Raw genomic sequence first — 20,535 nt, 5'->3', positions numbered from 1 at the left:
GCAACAAAACTAACAAGACTTACATAGCTTATATGGCTAATGCTATTTCAGAGATTTGGGCAATATAAAAATCACAGTTTTCTTAAGTAAATGCAACAGTAATTGCTAACACACCTCTGTATTATTTCACATTACTTAACCACATGCCAAGTTAAGCTGTCTCTTAAACCAAAATAACAAAGAACGTTTACGAAAAATTACAGTTTGTGTATAACGTGTATACAACCTTTGGCCAAGCTTCCCCGTATTATACCAATACAGAAGCCCTTGTGGCTGTCCCAGCATAACACATACCTGCACGTCTTGCAAACGCCTGGGTATAATCACACCACATTAAAGCTGGCATGTGCTCTAATTTGTGTTTATTTTATGACAAGCACACTGACAATACCACACTGGAATCAAGAAAAAAAAAAAACTCAAACAAAAAAAAACAACATACCAAACCCCACAACATTTTGAAACAGCAGCACGGAACCTCCCTGGGGTTTTGGACACAATAGCAGCACCATTACCAGGCACCACAACGGCTTTTCCCTCCAAAAACTACCCAGCACAGAAACAAAGGGAAGTTTTCTCCACTTCAGTCTAAAAAAGCAGTTTGTCGACATCGTGATCTCCAAGATACCAGATTTCCCTCACATCCCTCCAACATTTAGCCCCAAGTAATTTGCTTTACAGTAGCATACTCGTCCTTTGCTTGCGGAAGCATTATTTCACCAAAACACGCAAGCAGGGTGGTGCTGTCCCCACACCTTTGGTCAAGGGCACAACACAACGCGCACCGAGGCTGTGGTGGCACCACCGAGGAGCCCGAATGCCCGGCCGGGGGCACGGCACAGGCCGACAAGTCCCTCCAAGCGGGGCTAAGGGAGGCACCACCAAGGGCCTCTTTTCCCGCTGCCGCCCTTCCCCCTTTGTCGGGCACAGGGCGGGCTCAAAGCACACTTCCAAGCGGACTCTCCCGTTCGCGCTACAGCTGCGGCTTCCGCGGCCATTTGGCACGGGCGGGCGCCCAACCCCTTCCGCCCCAGCCGCCATGTTCGGAATGGCGCTGCCGCCTGGCCGCGGGGGTGACGGAGCCGCAGCCTTGTCGCTGGCGGCGCGGCAGGGCCAGTGCTTCCGCAAGAGAGGGCGACTGACGAGGCGCGCGGAGCTGCTCCCTGCCCCCGCCTCACCCCCACCCCCAACAATGGCAGCAGCCCGAGCCCGCCCTTTCCAGGTGCCCGCGCGCTCCCGGGGGAGGGGCTCGCGCCCCGGCCAGCGCCCCGAGGTGCGCGCGCAGCGCCCGCCCCGCTTCCTCGTCCCCCCCTCCCGCGCCCTGCCCCTGCCGGCGCCAACGCGCGCGCGCGCGGCGCCGTGACGTCACTGGGTAGCGGGCGGAGCCAGCACGCGGGAGGGCGGGAGGTAGGCAACGGCTCACGGGGCGGCAGCGCCACCTGGAGGCCGGCAGTGTGCCCGACAGCTCCCCCTGGCGTCCCGGCAGGGAAGGGCGGCCCCGGCGCGCGCGGGGAAGGGGTCGCTTCCGTGGGGGCGCAGCGGCGGCGGCGCAGGGTGAAGGGCACTGGGAGACCGCTGCCCCTCCGCTCCCCACCGCCGGGGCCGCCCGCGCGGGAACGGCCGCTCCGGCTGCGCCGCACCAGCCGAAGCCGTTCCTCCAGAGGGCGAGGCTGAGCACCAGAGCCTCCTCCCGCCGACCCGACCCCATTGTCTTAAAGGCCGCCGAGGGCCGCGACGCCAACGCCGGTAGGGGCGAGTGTAAGGAGGCGACGGGGAGCCCGGGCCGTGAGGGGGACGCCGAGCTGCCCCCCGCCTCGCTCCTTCCCCGCGCTTTGCCTTGGTGTAACAACTGTCAAAGCTGGGGCTGCCCTTGTTCCTTCATGAAATGACCCTTCCATGGGGCCGTGCCTCAGTTTCCTCAGTGTGAAAGAGCGCTTCAGCTGGGAAGACCTTCACGCAGAGCTGGTGCGTGGAGCCTGCTGCTGCTGCCTTGCCTGCACAGCCAAAGTAGACAGGGCTTAAAAGTAATATAAAGACAATCAACTCTTCAGAAGTTCTTTTGCCATTGCACACAGTAGTGGAAGCTACTGCTTTTAAATTCAAAGCTACAGCTACAGCCATTCAGGCATTGCACTTGAAAAGGGCTAACTGCACTCCTAAATAGTTACATACCTTTCTGGAATTAAACCCACAATGTTCAACGCAGACAATCTACCCCCTTGCAATACCTGATGTGTCAGAATAAATCGTGCTGTCTAGATCAAGACTGATTCTGTTCAGCTTCAGAAAAATAAGTCAAATCTGAGATCTGGTTAGATTGCCTTTTTTTCAGGAGTCTTATGAAGAATAGGAACTGGATAGATAACACCAGACAGTTATAAAGTTTACGCATATTACCCAAGCTAGGCAACACTGGCACACAACTCTGAAATTGCAATTCTTTTGAACCATTAGACTGTACTGCAGTTTGCCTTGGGACAGTTGGTTACTTTTGTCAGTGGTGAGACAGCCTGAGCTCAGCTCTGATATCTGAACACAAAAGGAGACTTCAGACGAGAGAAAACTCTTCAAACTCCTAGATTTCAGCACAGCTCAAGACAAAAATGCCTAAAATAAGGCATTTCTGAAAACAAGTTTTGCTTGTTTGGTTTGATGAAATGAGCCATAGTGGGCAGATTTGGACAGTCTCATTTTTTGTCTTTCTGGTGATATGAAGAGATTTTTCTTTGAAGTCTGTTACATTTTGGGGCATGAAAGGGAAGGATGTGGGGAGGGAGGAAGAATATAATCTCTGGATGCTGGAAGCCAAAGTCAGGCTGCAATCACAGATCCTTTAATTGCCAAGAGTAAAGTCTGGCAAATATCAGATCCGGATTTGGAGGATGTTTCCTACTGTGACATCATGAGACTCTGGAGAAAATGGTAGAACAGAGAATCAAGGCTTTGAAGCCTGAATTTGAATCATGTTACAGTACAGCTCCTAGTGTCAGGGGAGCTCAACTTCAATTGTGGTCCTTTGTCATTTGGATCAATACAAATGCTAATAAATAAAATGCCAATTTGTATTCTTCCTTAATAAATAAAAAGCATATTGGAACACATCAATCAAACTATTTGTAAATACCTTTGAGAAAACAGTTCTCTTAATTTTTCCTTCAGGATGGTCTAGTTTTCTAATTTCATTGACTTTTTGTAATAGACCTTTTCTAAGTATTATCAGAATGTATAGTTTTAATTATAATGCTAAATGTATTTTTTCCTCTTTCCATCATATTTTAATGGTACTTATATGTAAAGTAATTATACTTTAAGTAATTATTTCATATTTTCTTTTCCTTTTTTTTTTTTACTTGGTGTTTTAAGAGAACAAAATCATACTCTCCTCTCCTGGTGTTGCTCAACTGCTGTGACATTTTCCCCACAACTTTTGAGCATTTTCAGTACTTTCAAGCCAGTTTGACAGATGGGAAGAAATATCAGAGAGATTTGAACTTTTTCAAAGTTTAATCAAAATTTCTGGCTGGATAGACGCAGGAGACTCAAATGATGGCCCACTATAAGCTAAGGATATCAGCCCATGTAATTCCTGAGCAGCTGTCAATGACTGTCTGTGAGCAAACTGTCCTAGCAGTGAGAAACTACTGATAGCTAAAGCTCATGTTGTCTCTTGGTAGATCAGGGGATTTGGGGACATTGTGGGGAAAGGGAAATAGAGGAGACAACAGTAGGTGTCATCTCTACTCCCGCTCCCTCTTGTCTTCCTCCCACATCCCTGGTTTATCTGGAAAGAAAATTAAAATATGAGACCAGCCAGCCTACTCCACCAGGCCCAGCAGAGGATTAGGAACCACAGATATTTGAATATCTATGTCTTAGTTATAGAGATCAGATTTCACTTCTCCCTCCCTGATAAAACCGGCAACAGCTTTCAACCTGAAGAAGTGTAGAGCCTTGTAGATAAAGTTTTGCATAGGCCACAGGATGACACTTACTGCAAGTCACTTTTCTATGCTGCTTTCTTTTTTCCACCATATTTTGTTTGGTAAACTGGTATATATGTTTCTGCTACCTTCCTATGCTAAAAGCTGGATTATTGGTTGTGCTGTTATAATAATCTGTTGTAGTTAATGCTCTTTTTCTTCTAAATGGCAAAATACCCATGGCAAATGTAGAAACTAAGAAGCTGAAGGAAGTAGGTGGAGTTTAGATAGTGAATTTAAGATCCTCACATAATGCACAAGAACAGTCAACTGTCTGTGCATGCATGTTCCTTGATCCCTTTCTAATTTATGTAGTATGTGTTTTGTCTTAATTTTTAATTGTTAATGCTAGTTATCTACTTAAAGTTTTCAGAATTCTAACTACATTTCTTCTTTCAGAGATCAGAGACACAAATACCATTTGAGTGATCAATAAAACTTTTAGAAACTTAACAATTCATGACACTTGTAACCATTAATGGTATTTGTAAACAGCTGAAGCCCTGTCTTGTTAGAATAAAAAAAAATGCAAAAACTAATGGTGAATGGTGAAGTATGCAGAAATACTGTATTATTACTGCATAGTAATTGACTTTTTTATTTTGCTCCCCTTGGACGTCTTTATGAAGATTTGTTTTCATGGCTTTTTTAACCATAAGCAGAAACAGAATAGTGATTATAGATTTTATTATGCCCTTTTTAGGTTGGGAAAAAAGATAACTTCGTTGTCAAAATCAACCATGTTGATTCTGTGAAACAAATCTGCTTGATCTCAATTTTTAAGAAAAGTTGCTTTGACAAAGCAGTCTTAGGCATCATTCTTGGAGGAAAAGAATAATTTCTGTATCCCCCAAGGATGTAATCACATTGCTTATACCATATAAATATTTTCGTACAGCACAGATGTTGGAAAATGTGGCCTAGAACTCAGAAAAATCTGCTTTACTGTAAGAGTATGATGGTCACTAAATAGCAATGACTACTGTGACCAGAACCTTAAGGTTCAGGCATGGTGCCCATTCCTTGCTTCAGACATCTGCTGGAATGAGGGGTGTTGAGAGAGAGGACTGATCTGTAGCATCTACTTCTGTAAACCTACAGGAGTTTTGCAAAATCTTCAAGACACAGATGCACTAAAGATGTTCTGAGGCATATGAAGCTGTATCATGAGCCTGTCCCAGTGTTTCACCATTGTCGTGGTTTTAGCCCAGGCTGTAAATCAGCCATGCAGTCTCACTCCCCCCCTTCTTTCCCTCCCCCTGCTCCCGGAGAGATCGGGAGGAGAATCGAAAAGAACACAACTCCCACGGGTTGAGATAAGAACAGTCCAGTAACTAAGGTATAACACAGATCACTACTACTACTACCAATAATAATAATAATGATGAAATAACAAGTGAAGAGAATACAACACCTCACCACCTACCGACTGACAAATACCCAGCCCCCAGCAGTGAACTAGCCCTTCCGGGTAACTCCCAGTTAACCTCCTGGTCATGACGTGCTGTGGTATGGAATACCTCTTTGGCTAGCTTGGGTCAGGTGTCCTGTCTCTGCTTCCTCCCGGCTTCCCCTCCTCCCTGGCAGAGCATGAGACTCAGAAAGTCCTTGGTCAGACTAAACATTTGAGCAGTAACTAAAAACATCAGTGTTACCAGCACTCTTCCCAGGCTGAGAGTCAAAACCACAGCACTGCACCAGCTACTAAGGAGAAAAAATGACTGCTACTGCTGAACCCAGGACAACCATGCAGAGGTTTACCCTAACAGTTATTGACTTCCAGTTCTAATACACATTATATTTTGAATACTTTAATGTTATTTACACTTGTGGGGGTCTTTGTGAATTACCATAACTGAAAGCATTTGAAAATTCTGTTTATGTATGTTTAGGTATTTGGTGAGCTTTATTTATATTTAGAAAAGTAATGGTTGTTAAAAAGAATGGCAAAACATTGTTTGGGTTTATTCAGAGAATTTTAAGAGAAAAAAAAATCCCAACCCTGGTGGTGGATGATGATCAGCAGTGATATTTTCTATTCAAAATGACTTCAGTTCCATGTGATACGAAATATTTTAGCAAAACCCCATCAACCACAAAAATCCACATAAATAGATCAATCGACATAACTCTGGCAAGTAACTGAAAAGAAACTATTCCTAACCTAATTCAAGGTGGGCACGATTTCAATTAGTTCCTCCAATTATGTACTTCAAACAAAGTTTAAAAAGCATATTTTGAAATGCAAGACACTTAACAATAGCAATAATAAGCAAAATCCTTCTAGCAAAATGCAGTACAATGTAAAACTGCAAGACTTGGAGGTTTAAGAAGATACCCTTGTGGAAAAGGCTTTGTGTGCTGCATTAGCACTTGGGCTACATCCAGACATTCCAGGGGAAAATTTGGGAGGACCATAGTTTGTATTTTAATAGTTTGTCTTAATCCACTTGAGGATGTTAAAACAGTGGCAAGCTCTCCCAATGGCGCTCCAATCCTGCTCACCTCTGTATAGTCCTGTTGTGATATTTGCATCATATTTAAAGAAACAGAAACAAAAAAGAAACCCCAAACAACAAAGGAAATAGGCTACAGCACACTTAAGAGTGAAAATGTGCATAAACTTATTAATATACTTTAGCTTTCCTGGAAAGAAACCTGGATAGACAATACAGAAACCAGCCTAGTTGCAGCATACCTAACCTGTGCTTGAATATAAAATTTAAAATGCCAAAGTGATAGCAATTTCATTTGTAATCTAAGTAAGTGATGAGTTTGTTTTCTTTTAATTTAATTGATATTTGTCGATTCATCAAACTTGAATTACTTTTCAAGGACAGCTTAATTTTGACAAGCTTCCTCTGGGGAAAATACCTTTACTTGCCAGTTAAGCTACACAAACCCTTTAGTAGCCCACCTAGGAAGATGCTGGATTCTCCTGACATATCACACCCTGGCTAAGGAGTTACTCACTGTCATGGAGAATTCTGAATCTTCGGGGATTTTTTTTTCTGAAGTGGAGTAGCCCCAAATTTTAAAATAACTACTCTTACCTTTGCAGAACTGAATGCTTTTATCTGCCACACTACCTAGAAGGTTTGGGGTTCTTTTGTTATATACTGCCAATTTTAAATTGGATGCAAAAACTGAATTTTCCTTCTTAATTTTGTCCAGTTTTCAACCTTATACTTTTGTGCTTTTTCACATTCATTTTAATTTGCACTGGAATTAAATGTTGTGTGTCCTGAGCTGCTTGTGTGACCCCTCCTGAGCATTTGCACACAATTTCCAAGTAAGTAAAGAACACACATCAAGGTCTAGTCTTTTTTTATCTTAAATATCTGCATTTCATTTAATGCAGCTTAAACCCATCTTTATAAAAACTTTATACAAAACTGGAAACACTGTGCACAAGGGAAGGTGATCTAGGATAAAACCCATGAATGTATACATTCCAAGTTATAGCAATTCTGACTATTTTAGAGTTTGCTGTTATTTCTTGTTTGTATAAATGGTAAATTCTTTTATTTAAAGAAGTTTTATATGAGAGCATTGAAGTGGCACTTTTAGAGTTTGCTGTCATTCACATGCAAAGTACAGGCTTTGTCACGTCTGAAAAGTTTAGTTTCAAAAGCATTTTCTGAACCTGCTTAATGCACTTTTGCCTTAACTTCAGAAAGAACTGAGTTTGTCCCTGTTTGCGTGGGGGTTTCCCAGGAAGGCTTTTGAAACCTGTTTCTCTCCTTTAGCATTCCTTTACTTATTTACTTGTTTTTATTTACTTTAGTAGCATTGTGTGTCCCTCAAGATAAAACTGTTAAGTCCTCACAAGGCTTGGACGAATCAAGATAGCAGGTAATCTGCACTATACAAAGCGTAAAATGGATGGCTATCTCGACAGCCCTCTTGCATAAGAGGTGCATGATAGTATTGCAACTTCCATTATAAAAAAAACACAAAACAGAAACAAAAAAAACCAGAGTTTGTAGAGTATTTTTGTCTTCGAGGGGTAATCTTTTTAGCTTAGTCATCTTCTCCGAAGCGTGATCTTTTTCCATATATCTACAGTTATTTATAATATCTTAGTAAACTTTGATAATAAAGCAAATAAAAGTACACCTTGAGGAAAACTCTTAAGAGTCTACATCCTTAGTTGCATAAATACTGGGTACTCTGCTTTCTCTCATTACAAGCACCGACCTTGGTGAGGCATGATGTTAATAAAAAGCAGTCTGTAGTTCCTTTTTTCAAGTTATTGGCTTTGTGCACTTTTCGTTGATGTATAATGTACCTATTATAGAATGAAATACATACAAGTTGCAGTGTTGTTCCTTGTCAGGCTTAGCAGCTTTTTTTGACATTTTAATTTAAGGAAATCCATCCCCAGACTAACTGCAAAGGCTTTTGCGATAGTGCAAAATCATCATTACATAGCTACTGCAAGTTCACCATTATACTGTTTGAATAGGAACAGTAAATACTAACTGCAAATCTTACAGTGGGTTATATACCATATCACTAACTACTTCATCACAAAGATGAGATTAAGGCCAGACAACATTTCTTTAGTGCCCAGTATAAATAAGCTGTTAAATCTCTGACACTGAAAATTATCTATTCTAGACCAGATTTTCAAAACATTGGAATGAAAATCTTAACTGCGAGAGACACCAGTAAAACAATCCAAAAGTCTGGTGAGATATTACTGAAGTTTATTTCTGGAAGAAAAATATTACAAATACAGGGGCTGGCCTCGATGTCCTGTTCATTTTATTTCTGGAGAACTCCCAGCTAATTCAGAAGAGGCTTCCCTTTGCTGTACTGCAAAAGTCTTAGCTCTGAGATAATTTAAAACTGGGCAAGACTTTTAGTTTTGACAAAAACTTGGATAGGTAAGAGCTGTCTATTTCCATTTTTATTAGAATTTGAAATATTCCACAGCTGGAGTGATTGCTAAGAAAACTCTTGAGGGTGGTGACATTCTCTTCTACACAGATAACCACACAAGAATGTCATAAAATGAAATCTCAGATATATGATCCGAAAATTTCTATGAAGTTCACTACATTTTAAAAAAGTTATTTTTTTCTGAATTTGTTCCAAGCATGGAACTCAGCATTAGCGCAGATCTCTGGTTATATGATAACTGGTGATGTGGCAGTACCAAAATAATGCCTGAGTATGTAAAATCATGACAGTCTACAGTCTCATAGTACTACCAAGGAAATATGTCCATTACAGTATCAAGCTAACATGATTTTATTGGAATTTCACACAAGGAAGGACAGAAGGATTCTAGGTATATCAGCAGAGTCTGATTTTATTAACTGGGCATGAGTTACCCGTATGTCTTATAGGAAGTGCCACAAAATTTAAAAAAATCATGAGGAAACTTGTAACTCATTTTTCTTATTCCCACTCAAGAACTTTGACATATTATGAAATATACTTTGCAACTTTGCAAGGTTGGTAATTCCTAACATTCTGGGGTTTATGGTTTGGGAGGTTTTGTTTGTTTTTTGTGGTTCTTTGCTATAGTGCAGTTTAGTTGCTGGACTTGAAAAGCATATCAATTCCTCACCTATCAGCCAAACAAACTTGAAAATACAACCCAGCCTGGTCCCCTCATCTTTTGCTCAAGTTTCCAGTCTCACAAGTTTTTCTGTTTACTGCCCATCACACAGTTTATCCAGAATCTCCATCCGCACCTTGAAAGAATATCTTAATTTCAATGATAAGCAGATTAACAGATTTCTGCATGTTTCTTCTGGTCCCCCCCCCCACCTACAGCCCAGTCTGTAATTGTCACAGGTGCCTGTTCCTGTGCTCTGACAAGAGACTGATTCATCAGAGCCTTGACTTAGGGCTTATTTTGTGTTGACTTCTGCACTGCTGCTGTAGAGCTATATGAAACACTTGAATGGTCTTACATGGCATAGGTTTCACATATTTTAAAATATTTGTAAAGAAGAATCTTGATAAACTTCTTTCATGGCCTTAATACAACCATAAATGTAAATTATTTTCATGTTTTCTGGCAAAAGCAATAGTAATGTTGGTGTTTCCTGAGGTGGCCGTGTGATTCTGAAGTATTCAAATACATAACAAATGAAGGAGTCAGTATATGAAAAAATCATAACCCAAGTTACATATGATGTATACTCTCCCCCTGTAGTATAATACACGACTTGTATTTACTATTTATTCTCCTGAAGCTTTATAAATAAATATAAACTATGCACTAATACTTATGAGCAGGCTAAACCAGGAGTTTCCAAAATTTTGCTCATGGGGCCTCTTAACGCATGCATGTGGGACAAAAATGAGGCTGTACAACATGATTCAGCAGCATCACAGTGTCTTCTCAGTAGGATAGCTACAGCTAGGATGGGCAGAATAAAAGCTTTGTCAGACATGAGTGGCAAATAGTCACACTTTGGAAACTGATAGCCTAAAGATTTTTCATGATGTTATGAAAACTACTTAAGGACCAAAGTTCTGCATGTTAACATGAACAGCCCGAGGGTTTCACACTGTGCAGTGCAATGTAATGCAACTCAATAACCTCACTTTCTGTAATTTCATATTACCTAATTCAGCGGCAAGCTGAAAGGTACTTTGTACATTTTCTGAAGGAGTTTGAAAGTCAAGGGGAGTTGTCTTTTTGACTAATAATCTGATTTTCTTCATTAGTCTGTCCAGAATTTTAGCTTTCTCAGAATCTCACTATATAGGTCATTTATACCATATACACTGTATGCTATACATTTTTGGAGAGTGATGGTATTCTGCACCACAGATAATTTCAAACTGTGTGAAGGGTCGACTGCAGAAAAGCCCTCTGAATTTTCTGAGTGCTAGTCCTCTTGTCACATGGAGGTTTATCAGCTTTGCTTTTGAAAAATGACAGATTTTGTCCCCTTATATTTCAACTTCTCTTTGGGAGTCCCAGTCTGGGACTACTGAAAATAGTTCATAAGACATTTTTTACAAAACCAGAGTGCTTGTGTTTTCTCTGAAGTCAACCCAGCAGCCATTGATACCTGCTGAAGACAATCTTGTGGTTTGAAAGATAGGTTTCTGCTAATGGCAAGAAGGTGCATCTTTTCTGGAAGAGTATACGTTTTTTTAATTCTCTAATGAACACTGAATGTTTATTAAACCATGCAAGCAGCATGCAAGTGCACTGAAGGGATAAAGGGCAGTCATTTTGATATTATCTCCATTTTCCTACATTATTCCAATATACCAATTCTCTTCAGTATGATCTTTCAGCATATCTTTAAGTTACTGTTCCTGTTATAACTTTACTGTTCTTTTCCAAAGTTCCTATAATTTCACAGTAATGCAGCTAATTTCCACTGAAGAAGCAAATTTGTATAACTCACTCCATTCCTAGTAAGTAGGACACAACAAATTAGAGAAAAATGTACTCTATAAAAATGCGATGGTCATCATTAGTCCCTCAAATTTGCAAAATTAGTATTTTTTTAACTTAATAATTAAAATCCATATGTCAGCATTCATCTAACTTTATTATTAAAAGCTGTTATAGTTATGTGTTGACTAATAATAACGCATCATTGCTAAAGTAATCATCAGTTCTCCAACTCATTTTCCAAGCAGGCAGAAAACAAGCATAAACACTAGAACCTCTGCAAAGTTCAACTCACATTGTCTTCACCTATGAGCTCTAGAGAATGTGTAATTTTAATACAGAAAGTGCAAACTTCACAGACACACAAAAGAAATTAGAATTCACAAAGCTTGGTGCATCACTCCTGTCTTAGACAAGTAATTTCCCGTTTTCCTCCCCTCACCTGCTACTCTGTTCTCCATAGATACTGTTATTTCAGCACTTAGCTCTCCTACCTGGATAGATATCCCATGTCTGCAGAAGATGAAGAAAAAGGAGATAATAATAACAACCGTATTACTCCTCATGAAGAAGTCATGACAAATTTGAAACCCTTCTCCTCCCCTAGTTTTAGAGTCTCAGTTTCATAAGGTAAAGAGAAGAAAAAACTTCTGAAGTATGGGAGGAATGGGAGAAGGAATTTGTGCTTCACTCTTATATGTTCTTTTCTAGTTTTTTGCTGTTGTACAACTGAATTAGAGAAGAAGAAACTTGCATGCAATTTTCAGATAGCTTAAATTCCACCTATATTCCAGTGCCTCATTAATGAAAACAGTAAAGTGCCTCTCAGAAAAGTGCTTCAGAGTGGCTAAGCAAGGCACTGAGCAGGAATACAAGAGGTACAAGGATTTAGCAGAGTTTAAGCTATTCAGGTGTAAGGGCAGGAAGCTTACTTTGGCAGGCCCAGTTACTAATCATAGTTGTAGGCTTGACTGCTGCTCTGTTTTGATCATGTAAATTGAATTAACTCAATCTAATCTGAATAAAGCAAATTCATTGTCAAAGACTTAAAAAATTCTGATTCCTTTCCCACTGGGTATGATTACTTGATTAAAATAGTTACAAGCCACACAGAAGAATACATATCATTTAAGGAATCATAACTTCAAAGAATATGGCTCTGAATATTTTTTTTGTGTGTGTTTATCTCTTCCTGCATGCCTTGTCTATTTGTCTTGTCTTGCTCTTTTGGTGAATTTCTGGTGCTTGTGAAAAGAAGAATGAAAACACAAGCCATAAGAAGACAAAATATAGGACAGATGCTATGGAAACTTCTGTATTACATCTCAGCAAATTATTCCAGCCTGAATCTGAACTCCCATGATCTAAGGTGATACAATGATTATTAAACTTGTCACTTAGTAATTGTTATATAATAAGGATAAAATTTATCTAGCTGTAGTACAAGGATGGAACAAGGAAATTAATGAAAATAAGTGACTAATCAAGGAAAAAGAAACTGGAAAGACAAATCATCCATCTTCCTGCCAGTAAAAGGCTGTTTTCTGTAACTATTTCCAGAGTTCAGCTGCCTGAGCTTTAAATGTCAAAAGCAATGGAGCTTTCACAAATCTGCTTTAGAATACTCCAGTTTTACTTCAAACAAAGATTTACTCATGGTGAAAGGCGATGGCACACCTACCCCATTAACACTACCCAGCACTGTACACAAGAGACAGGGTCTTCCTGACACTGTACTGGTGCTCCCATGACTGTGCAGCCTCTTCCAAAAGTCTTTCAGTTTACAGTCTGAAGGCCAAATCCCAACAAAGATAGTCATTGTGAATACTACCTTAATTACCTGAATTATCTCTTTGGGTCATCTTGTCTCCATTATTCCTAGGGAGTGGTATCTCACTCTTTGACCCAGTGAACAAGGTAGTACTCACCACAAATATTAGACCATCAGCTTTAAACCAAAAAAGCAGGTTTGGTTTAGATCATCGTAAGTGTGTTGAAAAAGGCATGATGTAAATATGTGCACAACTCAAGCCCTATAAAGGTCTCTCAGGCTCCTATGTAAGGAAGGACTAGAAGATTTGATGCTCTGGAGCCTGACACGCAGCTCACCAGCTTACACAGCAGAGATAGCAGACTGCAGGGGAAAGCGGTATGACGAATGCTCACTTCACAGTTTTCTCCTTAAGAAGGAAGGACTCATATTTCTTTAAGAAACAGTTATTTTTGTAGGATTCTCCTGGAAGTTACACCTATATGCAGCACTGGCCAACACTTAAATCTTTCCAGATTTTCCAGATATGTTTTAGGAAGCAGTGATTGTGTTCCATCAAGCAGCAGCTCTGAGAAGAGGACTCATTTGGAGAGTCCTGAAAGTCTAGTGGTGAGAGATATCCAGCATGTGGTCCTGGCACAGACACCAAGAGGCTGCAGAGGGACTGTGGAGCACCTACTATGTCCTGATGGTTAGCTCTAAGCAGTTTCTTTCCAGCATCTGGGCTTCCTGGCTTGCCCTCCTCTCTCTAATGCAATAGAGGAAGCTGTGACAACTCACTTAATTGCCCTAAATCATAACAGCGAAAGAAACCTTTTTGGCCGTGACAATAGCTAATATGGGCTCCCCAAAGAGATACTTTGTCCCAGGGAGAATTTCCAGTTTGCTGTCATGTTGGTAAGACTATGCTTACCACTTTGCAGCACCTTCTATGATTTCTATACCATCACTGAGGTGAGGGAAGATCCATGACAACTCACCTTGTTAAGGGTATGATAATACTTCTTTTTGCCTAGTATTTATCAAATATCTTCCATTTCTGACGTGTCTGAAATGCTACTTCTGGAAGCAGCGTACTGTTTTGAGACTATGTAAGCATAGGATTAAGATTGCTGATGTAAAGTTGCATAGTAGTTCCTGGTTAAATATGGTTATCAGCTATGTTCTGCTCAGTACAGTTAGAAGAAATGTCAATCTAGAAAAATGTTATTTTCTTCAGAAGCTATTGTAAATACTTTATTGCCACTGCATACTGAGCTGGCTGCATGCATAAAGAGAATATGTTGTTTAATACGAAGACTTGAAGTAAAACTAGCTGAAAAAAAAACCTCTGGGCAGAATTAAACAATCAGGATAACAGAATCATTTAAGTTGGATGAGACCCTTATGATTGAGTCCAGTCATTAATGCTGCCAAGTCCCTCACTAAACCATGTCCTTAAGCACGTCGACATGTCTTTTTAAATACCTCCAGGGATGTCTTAACAACAATGCTACCTAGATCACCATCCCAAAAAGAAAAATGTGAACAAGATTTCAGACACGTATACAGACTGAGTTTTAAATCTTCAAACTTTTGTTTCCCAGTTGAAATAAATCTTATTTTTAATTTAAGAACTCTGTTTGGGCATTAAATGTACCACAGATTATAGACTCCTGACAAGGAAAAAGAAAGGTTGCCCAATCTAGACTTGATGAGAAAGCACAGGAAATACATACAGGACTGGTCAAAGGGTGGAAACTCAGGGACCACACTGAATTCATAAATTGAACAGAAGTATCATTTATCTTGTACCACTTAGAACAGGCAGATGCTGTATGCCTTTGGAAAAAGAGTTTTTCTTTAATGGGTGCCATTGCATGAATTGTTTTCAGCAGTTTCTTCTGCTGGTGACAAAGTTGGCAGCATATACAAGTTGTATTTTTTCCATCTTCCTTCTACTTTTTTACTGTTCAGTGTACTCAGATTTGTCTCTGTTTAGACATTAGACTGAAACAAGCAACAATTACCACTTAAATGCATGTAACAGCTATTTTAGAGGAGATTTCGACACTGGCTTTGCTTGGACTGCCTGCAACAGCCAGTGGTCCCCAGCCTGGAGAAGGTGACAGCCTTTTCTCCTTTCTATACATAGAACAGGAGATTTGCAGGCAGTAGCTAGTACATTTACTTAGGAATGCCCCTGAAGGGTAGATCCTAATCACTATTTCACTGTGAACTCTAGTAGCAAGGATTTAGCTAGGATCTCAGTCAGGGTGTGATAGCCCTTATCTGTATGGCCAAGGAAATGTCTGTTACACTATTTTTACGTCTAAGGCTTAGCAGTAATGGTTGCTTTTGACAACATTTTTAGACCAAGCTGTCTTTATTTAGTTACTTTCCACTAGAAATACATTTTTCCATGGCCCCCTTTCTAAATAATAGAAATAAGTAACTTGACAATGACATACATCTGCTTCAGCCAGAGTCATGGGGAGAGTCTTAGTCTGAATAGTAATGCATGACTGCTGCTAAAATTTGAGAGGCAAGATAATCCTTTTTTTTCAAATTCTTGGAGGCTTTCCTAGAATGATACTTATTTACACAGAAAAAAAAATCAAACACAGGACTGCATCATTGCATCTCTACAGTTTTTGAAATGTTTTGACACATTCACTGAGATTTACTAGGTAATTTCACATGCTTGTCTGGCAATTTATAATCCATTATTTTGCATCTACAAGCTGCATCCTTGAGTTTATTTTATGGCATACACATAAAGTAAACTAAATGACAACAGCCCCTGGCCTCTCCCTTTTATCTATGGGAACGACCTTCAGTAAATGGAATCCAAGGGACATCGCATATGCATTTTGATATATATTTATAGTAATGGGAATGTTTCTGAGTAAATGAGGAAGCAAGACTTGGCTTAGGGTAGAGTGACAATGCAATTATTTAATAAACCATGTGTCACACTAATCTCTCAGGGTCACTATTGAATCAAAATGTGCACTTTTTTGAAACCATCTTTGGGCCTTGTTTTCATAATGTTAGCTGCTGAGAAAGTAATTTAAGAATTTGGCTTTCTTCTCTGTAGGCTGATGTGTTTCTGCAGTAAACTTGGGACATGTATGAAATACACCACAAAACTTCCACTCAATTAAGGGCAGAATTAGTCCCTCCAAATTGGAAATAGATTAGTATTAAAGGGGAGAAGTAATTAAGTATTGTGTACCGCAATTTTGATGTTATTGTGGACATTATAGGCCAAATACTTTCTTTCATTTAATCAAAAATCAATGAAGCGACTCTGTTACAAAAGGAGAACTATAAATAGAGAAAAATAAATCACACTGGATAAAAGACATGGGATCCACCCTGATTTTCAAGGCATAGAGCAGATTTACATGGAAAATAACTTTTAAATGCTGGAGGAGGAGAAAAGAGAGAGGAAGGAAAGGTATGCCTGACTTGCAGTTTAAGATTGATTTCTGCTGCAAGGTCAGGAATGTTGGAATTTTAAGCGTTTGTTTTGCCCACTATTTGGAGTCACTTCATATTTTTGTACTAGAGCTGAACTTCTCCAATGATAAATATGTTCAGCTCCAGGCATTTGGTTTGTCAGCCGCTGGGAGCAGAGGGAAAACCTTGCTTATTTTCCAGCCTCGTGATAACTCATTTGGAGAGCTGCTGTTCCTCCACTTCCAAAACCATTTTTTTTCTGGAGAGGTTATAGTTGGATGATTGTTATTACAGTGTATTTTTTTTTCCTTAAATCTTATTATGTTTTTGTTTTGGACATAGGTCTTTAGAGCATTCATAAGGTGTACCAGCACAGATACAAAAAAAAAAACCTGTTTATTTTACTTCTTATATATAGACCAGATTGTAACCTGTCTTCCATATTATTTTAATGAAACAAGAACAGAGAAAACAGTATTTAGCAGAAGCAGTGCTGTGGGTTAGGCAGTGCAGTGCTACAGTGCCACTACACTAAACCTGAGCTCTATCCCTTTGGAACAGTCCGTAGACACGGGGAATATATGCTGTACGTGGCATCACATATGATCTTGTAGAAGCATGGGAAACTGAGCCAATGTTCTCATTTTAAAAAGCAAGGGAAAACAGAAAACCAAAGTTTGAATTTCAGTCTAATGTAAGTGTGGCCAACCTGAAGTAATAGATTTATGCAATAAAAAAACTAGTATACTTTTACTGGAGGTTTTTATCCTTAATTATATAATTCACATTAATTACCACTGTATAACAATTTGCACAACTCCTCCTCTTCTAACTAACCTTAAGTTATACCACTTATTTAAAACACTTGGAACAAAAGAGTAGCTTGTATTACCTCCAGCTCCATGTGTTTTTCTTCCTTGTCATGGTCCTTCAGTTCCTTTCCAGAATGATCATCACAGTTTTCTAAATGACAGATGTGTGGAACTTTGGTAAGTTCATGTTTAGCTTGCTTTCTTTGAGAAACATTCTCTCCGTGAAGACAATTGAAAAATGCCTCATACGGTGGCAGTTCCATAAACGCATCATCATGTCTACCATCTGCTTCCTCCTCTTCAGATGAAAAATCACCTGCTTCTCCTGCCTCACATATATGGAGTTTAGTGTTACCTTCATGTGATAAAAATTCAAAATCAGAAAACGTGATAGCACTTGGTTTGTGTTTTATGACTCTGATCTCATGACTCCTTTCTGGTCTCTTGTCCGATCTTTTTTCTGTGAGGACTGGCCATTCTGTGTGCAAGGGAAGGTGTAAAGAATCCTCCCTTGGCTTGTGCCCTGAAGAACAGAGTAATTCTTCACAAAGGTGCTTTGTCTCAGACTGATTGGTGGCACAGACACAGGCTGCAACCACGCCAGACTGCAAGGATGTCTCACTGAGATCCAACAAGGATGACGCAGACAGCAAACTCAACTCAGGTTCCAGTAAAACATTCTGAAATTCAGATGGACTTGACTGTTTTTCTACCTTTCTTTTGTATTCTTCATACTTTGCTTCCTTTGGAGTCCCCAGGCATTTGACAGATGTAAGATAAGGTGAGCCCTGTGCTTCCTCATAGATATTAGTTTCCATTCCAATGTGTTTCATCCATCAGAGATCAGAATGACTTCATTCTTGATTTTCTTAAGAAACATAACTCTGCATGTGTAGCCAGGAAATCTGTTCTTATTTTTTCAAAGCCATGATCACACAATCATGAATGCCTGCATTCTTGCACAAAACATCTAAATCCTCTCTGCTCCTGAAAAAAAACAAAAACAAAAATCAGTAGTAACCTGCTTGCATTGGAGTGCAGCAACAAAAGGAATCCTGAAACATGAAATTCCCATTTCAGATTTGATTACCAATTCTCTTCAAACACATGTGATGTATGCAGATTAAATGAACTTACAACATGAGAACCTTGACTTGTTTACCTTAGAGACTAGGAAAGAACTGGCAAATGCAGAAATGGTTTTTAAATATTGACTTTATGTGGATTATTGACACAATGGTTCAGAATCAGAATCACTCAAGGTGATGTTAGATATCATTACCAAAACATGCCTCTGTTCACTATATATTTATTGTCTGTTAAATCACCAGAAGCTACTAAGATGTCATAGGGAAGAGCAAGGAACCAATGTAATTGACAGAAAAGAAAGGAGATTTCAATATAGGTAGACTTTTCTGTAACTCTTGATTTCTGTGAATTGCCAATGTAGTGCAGCATCTGTCTATTTCCAATAAATTTGCAAAGCAAAAAGAGTAGGCTAAAAATATCAGACAGCTTCAGTACTACATCAGAGTTGGCCATGTCTGGTTTAATCAGTCTTAACTTGTGTGCTTACATCTAGGCTGTGCACCTCTAACATGCGAATAAGGGAACAGCTCAGGAACCAATTCTGCATCACTGAATAGCTTACATTCACCCATACGTGCAATTTACTTCTTGTGACAGACTGAATGTTGGTAGCATTTATTTTAATGATTGTTTCAGTACTCCATCTCTGAGACAGCAAACCAGAACAGAAGCTTTTAAAAATAAAAAGAGAAGCCCAAGCCTTTGATGTATGTGACAAACCTGACAGTGATGAGGGAGACATGTCAGAAGGGAGCACTGATTGTTGAAGTGGGAAGCAAGCAGAGTAAGATGTTGGCATGTGACGTGCCTCTCACTGCATGTGCCGTAAACTGAACAATGCACAGCAGCTCAGCCTATTTTAGTGCTGGTTAGCTTTTATTTTAGTGTTACAGACATATATTAGCTAATAGAAACAATAATGTTACACATACAGAAAATTTGGATTTATTACCTCTGTAATTTGAACTGTAGCTGTAAAAGGTGTGAGCATGCAGGTACACACTTCAGGTAGACTTCCTCTCAGCTATTGCTAGCTATCTAAAACTCAGACCTTATTGTAAGCTGTCTAGCCTCCTGCTGGAGTTAGTGGAGATAGAAAAATGCTTCCAGAAGGTAAATGCTCTCACTTCTCTTGGATACCTATTTTGACATGGGATGAGTCTCCCTCCTAGCGTGACTGCCTTATCCTAAACTATGGAGAATTCTAGCCAAAAGTTTATATCAGTCACCCAGCTTTTAGATTTTCTCCAAAGCCTTGGGTTAGCAGAAGTGACTTCATTTTCAGAAGTCCCGAACACCCCTGGTGTTCTCAGGTGAGAAGAGAGTTTGTGCTCACTTGCCATTGCTTCTGGTGGCTGATTGTTCACCTATATGTAGTTCCAGCAGGAGCAGCAATCTTCAGGTCTCTGGGTCTCCCCCAAAGACTCTTTTTTAGCCTCACCCCTTCCTATGATCACTCTCTCTTGTGTGGCAGAAATTACCCATCCTTGGCATGTTCCCTGGACGATCTTTAGTTCTGGTAATGCTGGCAAGCAGGCTCTGCTGTAATGACATCTGTAGAAATACACTTCTGTGTTCACAGGAACATCTTTGCTGTAACAAACCCAAAATACAACAAAAAATGCTCTAGAAGAAGCAGAAATTTTTCAGTAGCCAAGTAGACAAGCATGGGATAAGTGAACGACATATTTTTTATTTTTAGTATTTTAGAATGATGCTTTAGACTCTAAAACACGAATTATCATCCCTGAAAAAATTTGTATTTTTTGTTGTCCCTGGATATTCCTTCCACCTGAAACCAGTACCCCACTTCTTTTAAAATTTTGCCAAGTTCTGTCTCTCAAAGGAGCTTTGGTTTATACAGGATATGGTGTAAAGCTGTAATTTTTCAGTTTAATTATGAAAGGCATGAAAGAGTTTTTCTGTTTATTAAATTTGCTTACTCCATTGGACTCTTTTTTTATTTTTATGTGATGAGGCCGGAACAAAGAAAGTATGCAAAAGCAGGCTGGTTTTGTGCATGTATGGCAAGAAGTCTTGAAGGGGAAGTGGTAAGAAGAG

The 20,535-nt window shown here is 39.8% G+C and overlaps 1 protein-coding gene across 5 annotated transcripts in view; it reads right to left on the bottom strand.

Moving 5' to 3' along the window:
- The window catches only part of STARD13 (StAR related lipid transfer domain containing 13), a 297,743-nt gene that overhangs the window by 232,128 nt on the left and 45,080 nt on the right, over positions 1 to 20,535 (bottom strand). For 4 of the 5 annotated variants that reach the window (XM_061457525.1, XM_061457527.1, XM_061457524.1 and 1 more), the window contains one exon: positions 17,466 to 18,372. In XM_061457525.1, the coding sequence (XP_061313509.1) occupies positions 17,466 to 18,218 (753 nt within the window). In that variant the 5' untranslated portion in view covers positions 18,219 to 18,372. Of the gene's footprint in view, positions 1 to 11,852; positions 12,077 to 17,465; positions 18,373 to 20,535 lie in introns of those variants that run through there. The other variant, XM_061457529.1, reaches the window with a different exon arrangement.

Source organism: Pezoporus flaviventris, unplaced genomic scaffold, assembly GCF_033815535.1.
Source record: "Pezoporus flaviventris isolate CSIRO_AGI_PZ_B2104156 unplaced genomic scaffold, CSIRO_AGI_Pfla_v1 ptg000025l, whole genome shotgun sequence".
Lineage (NCBI taxonomy): Eukaryota > Metazoa > Chordata > Aves > Psittaciformes > Psittacidae > Pezoporus > Pezoporus flaviventris.
Note: the sequence above shows the minus strand (reverse complement) of the source record. Positions and strands in the feature narration are given on the sequence as shown.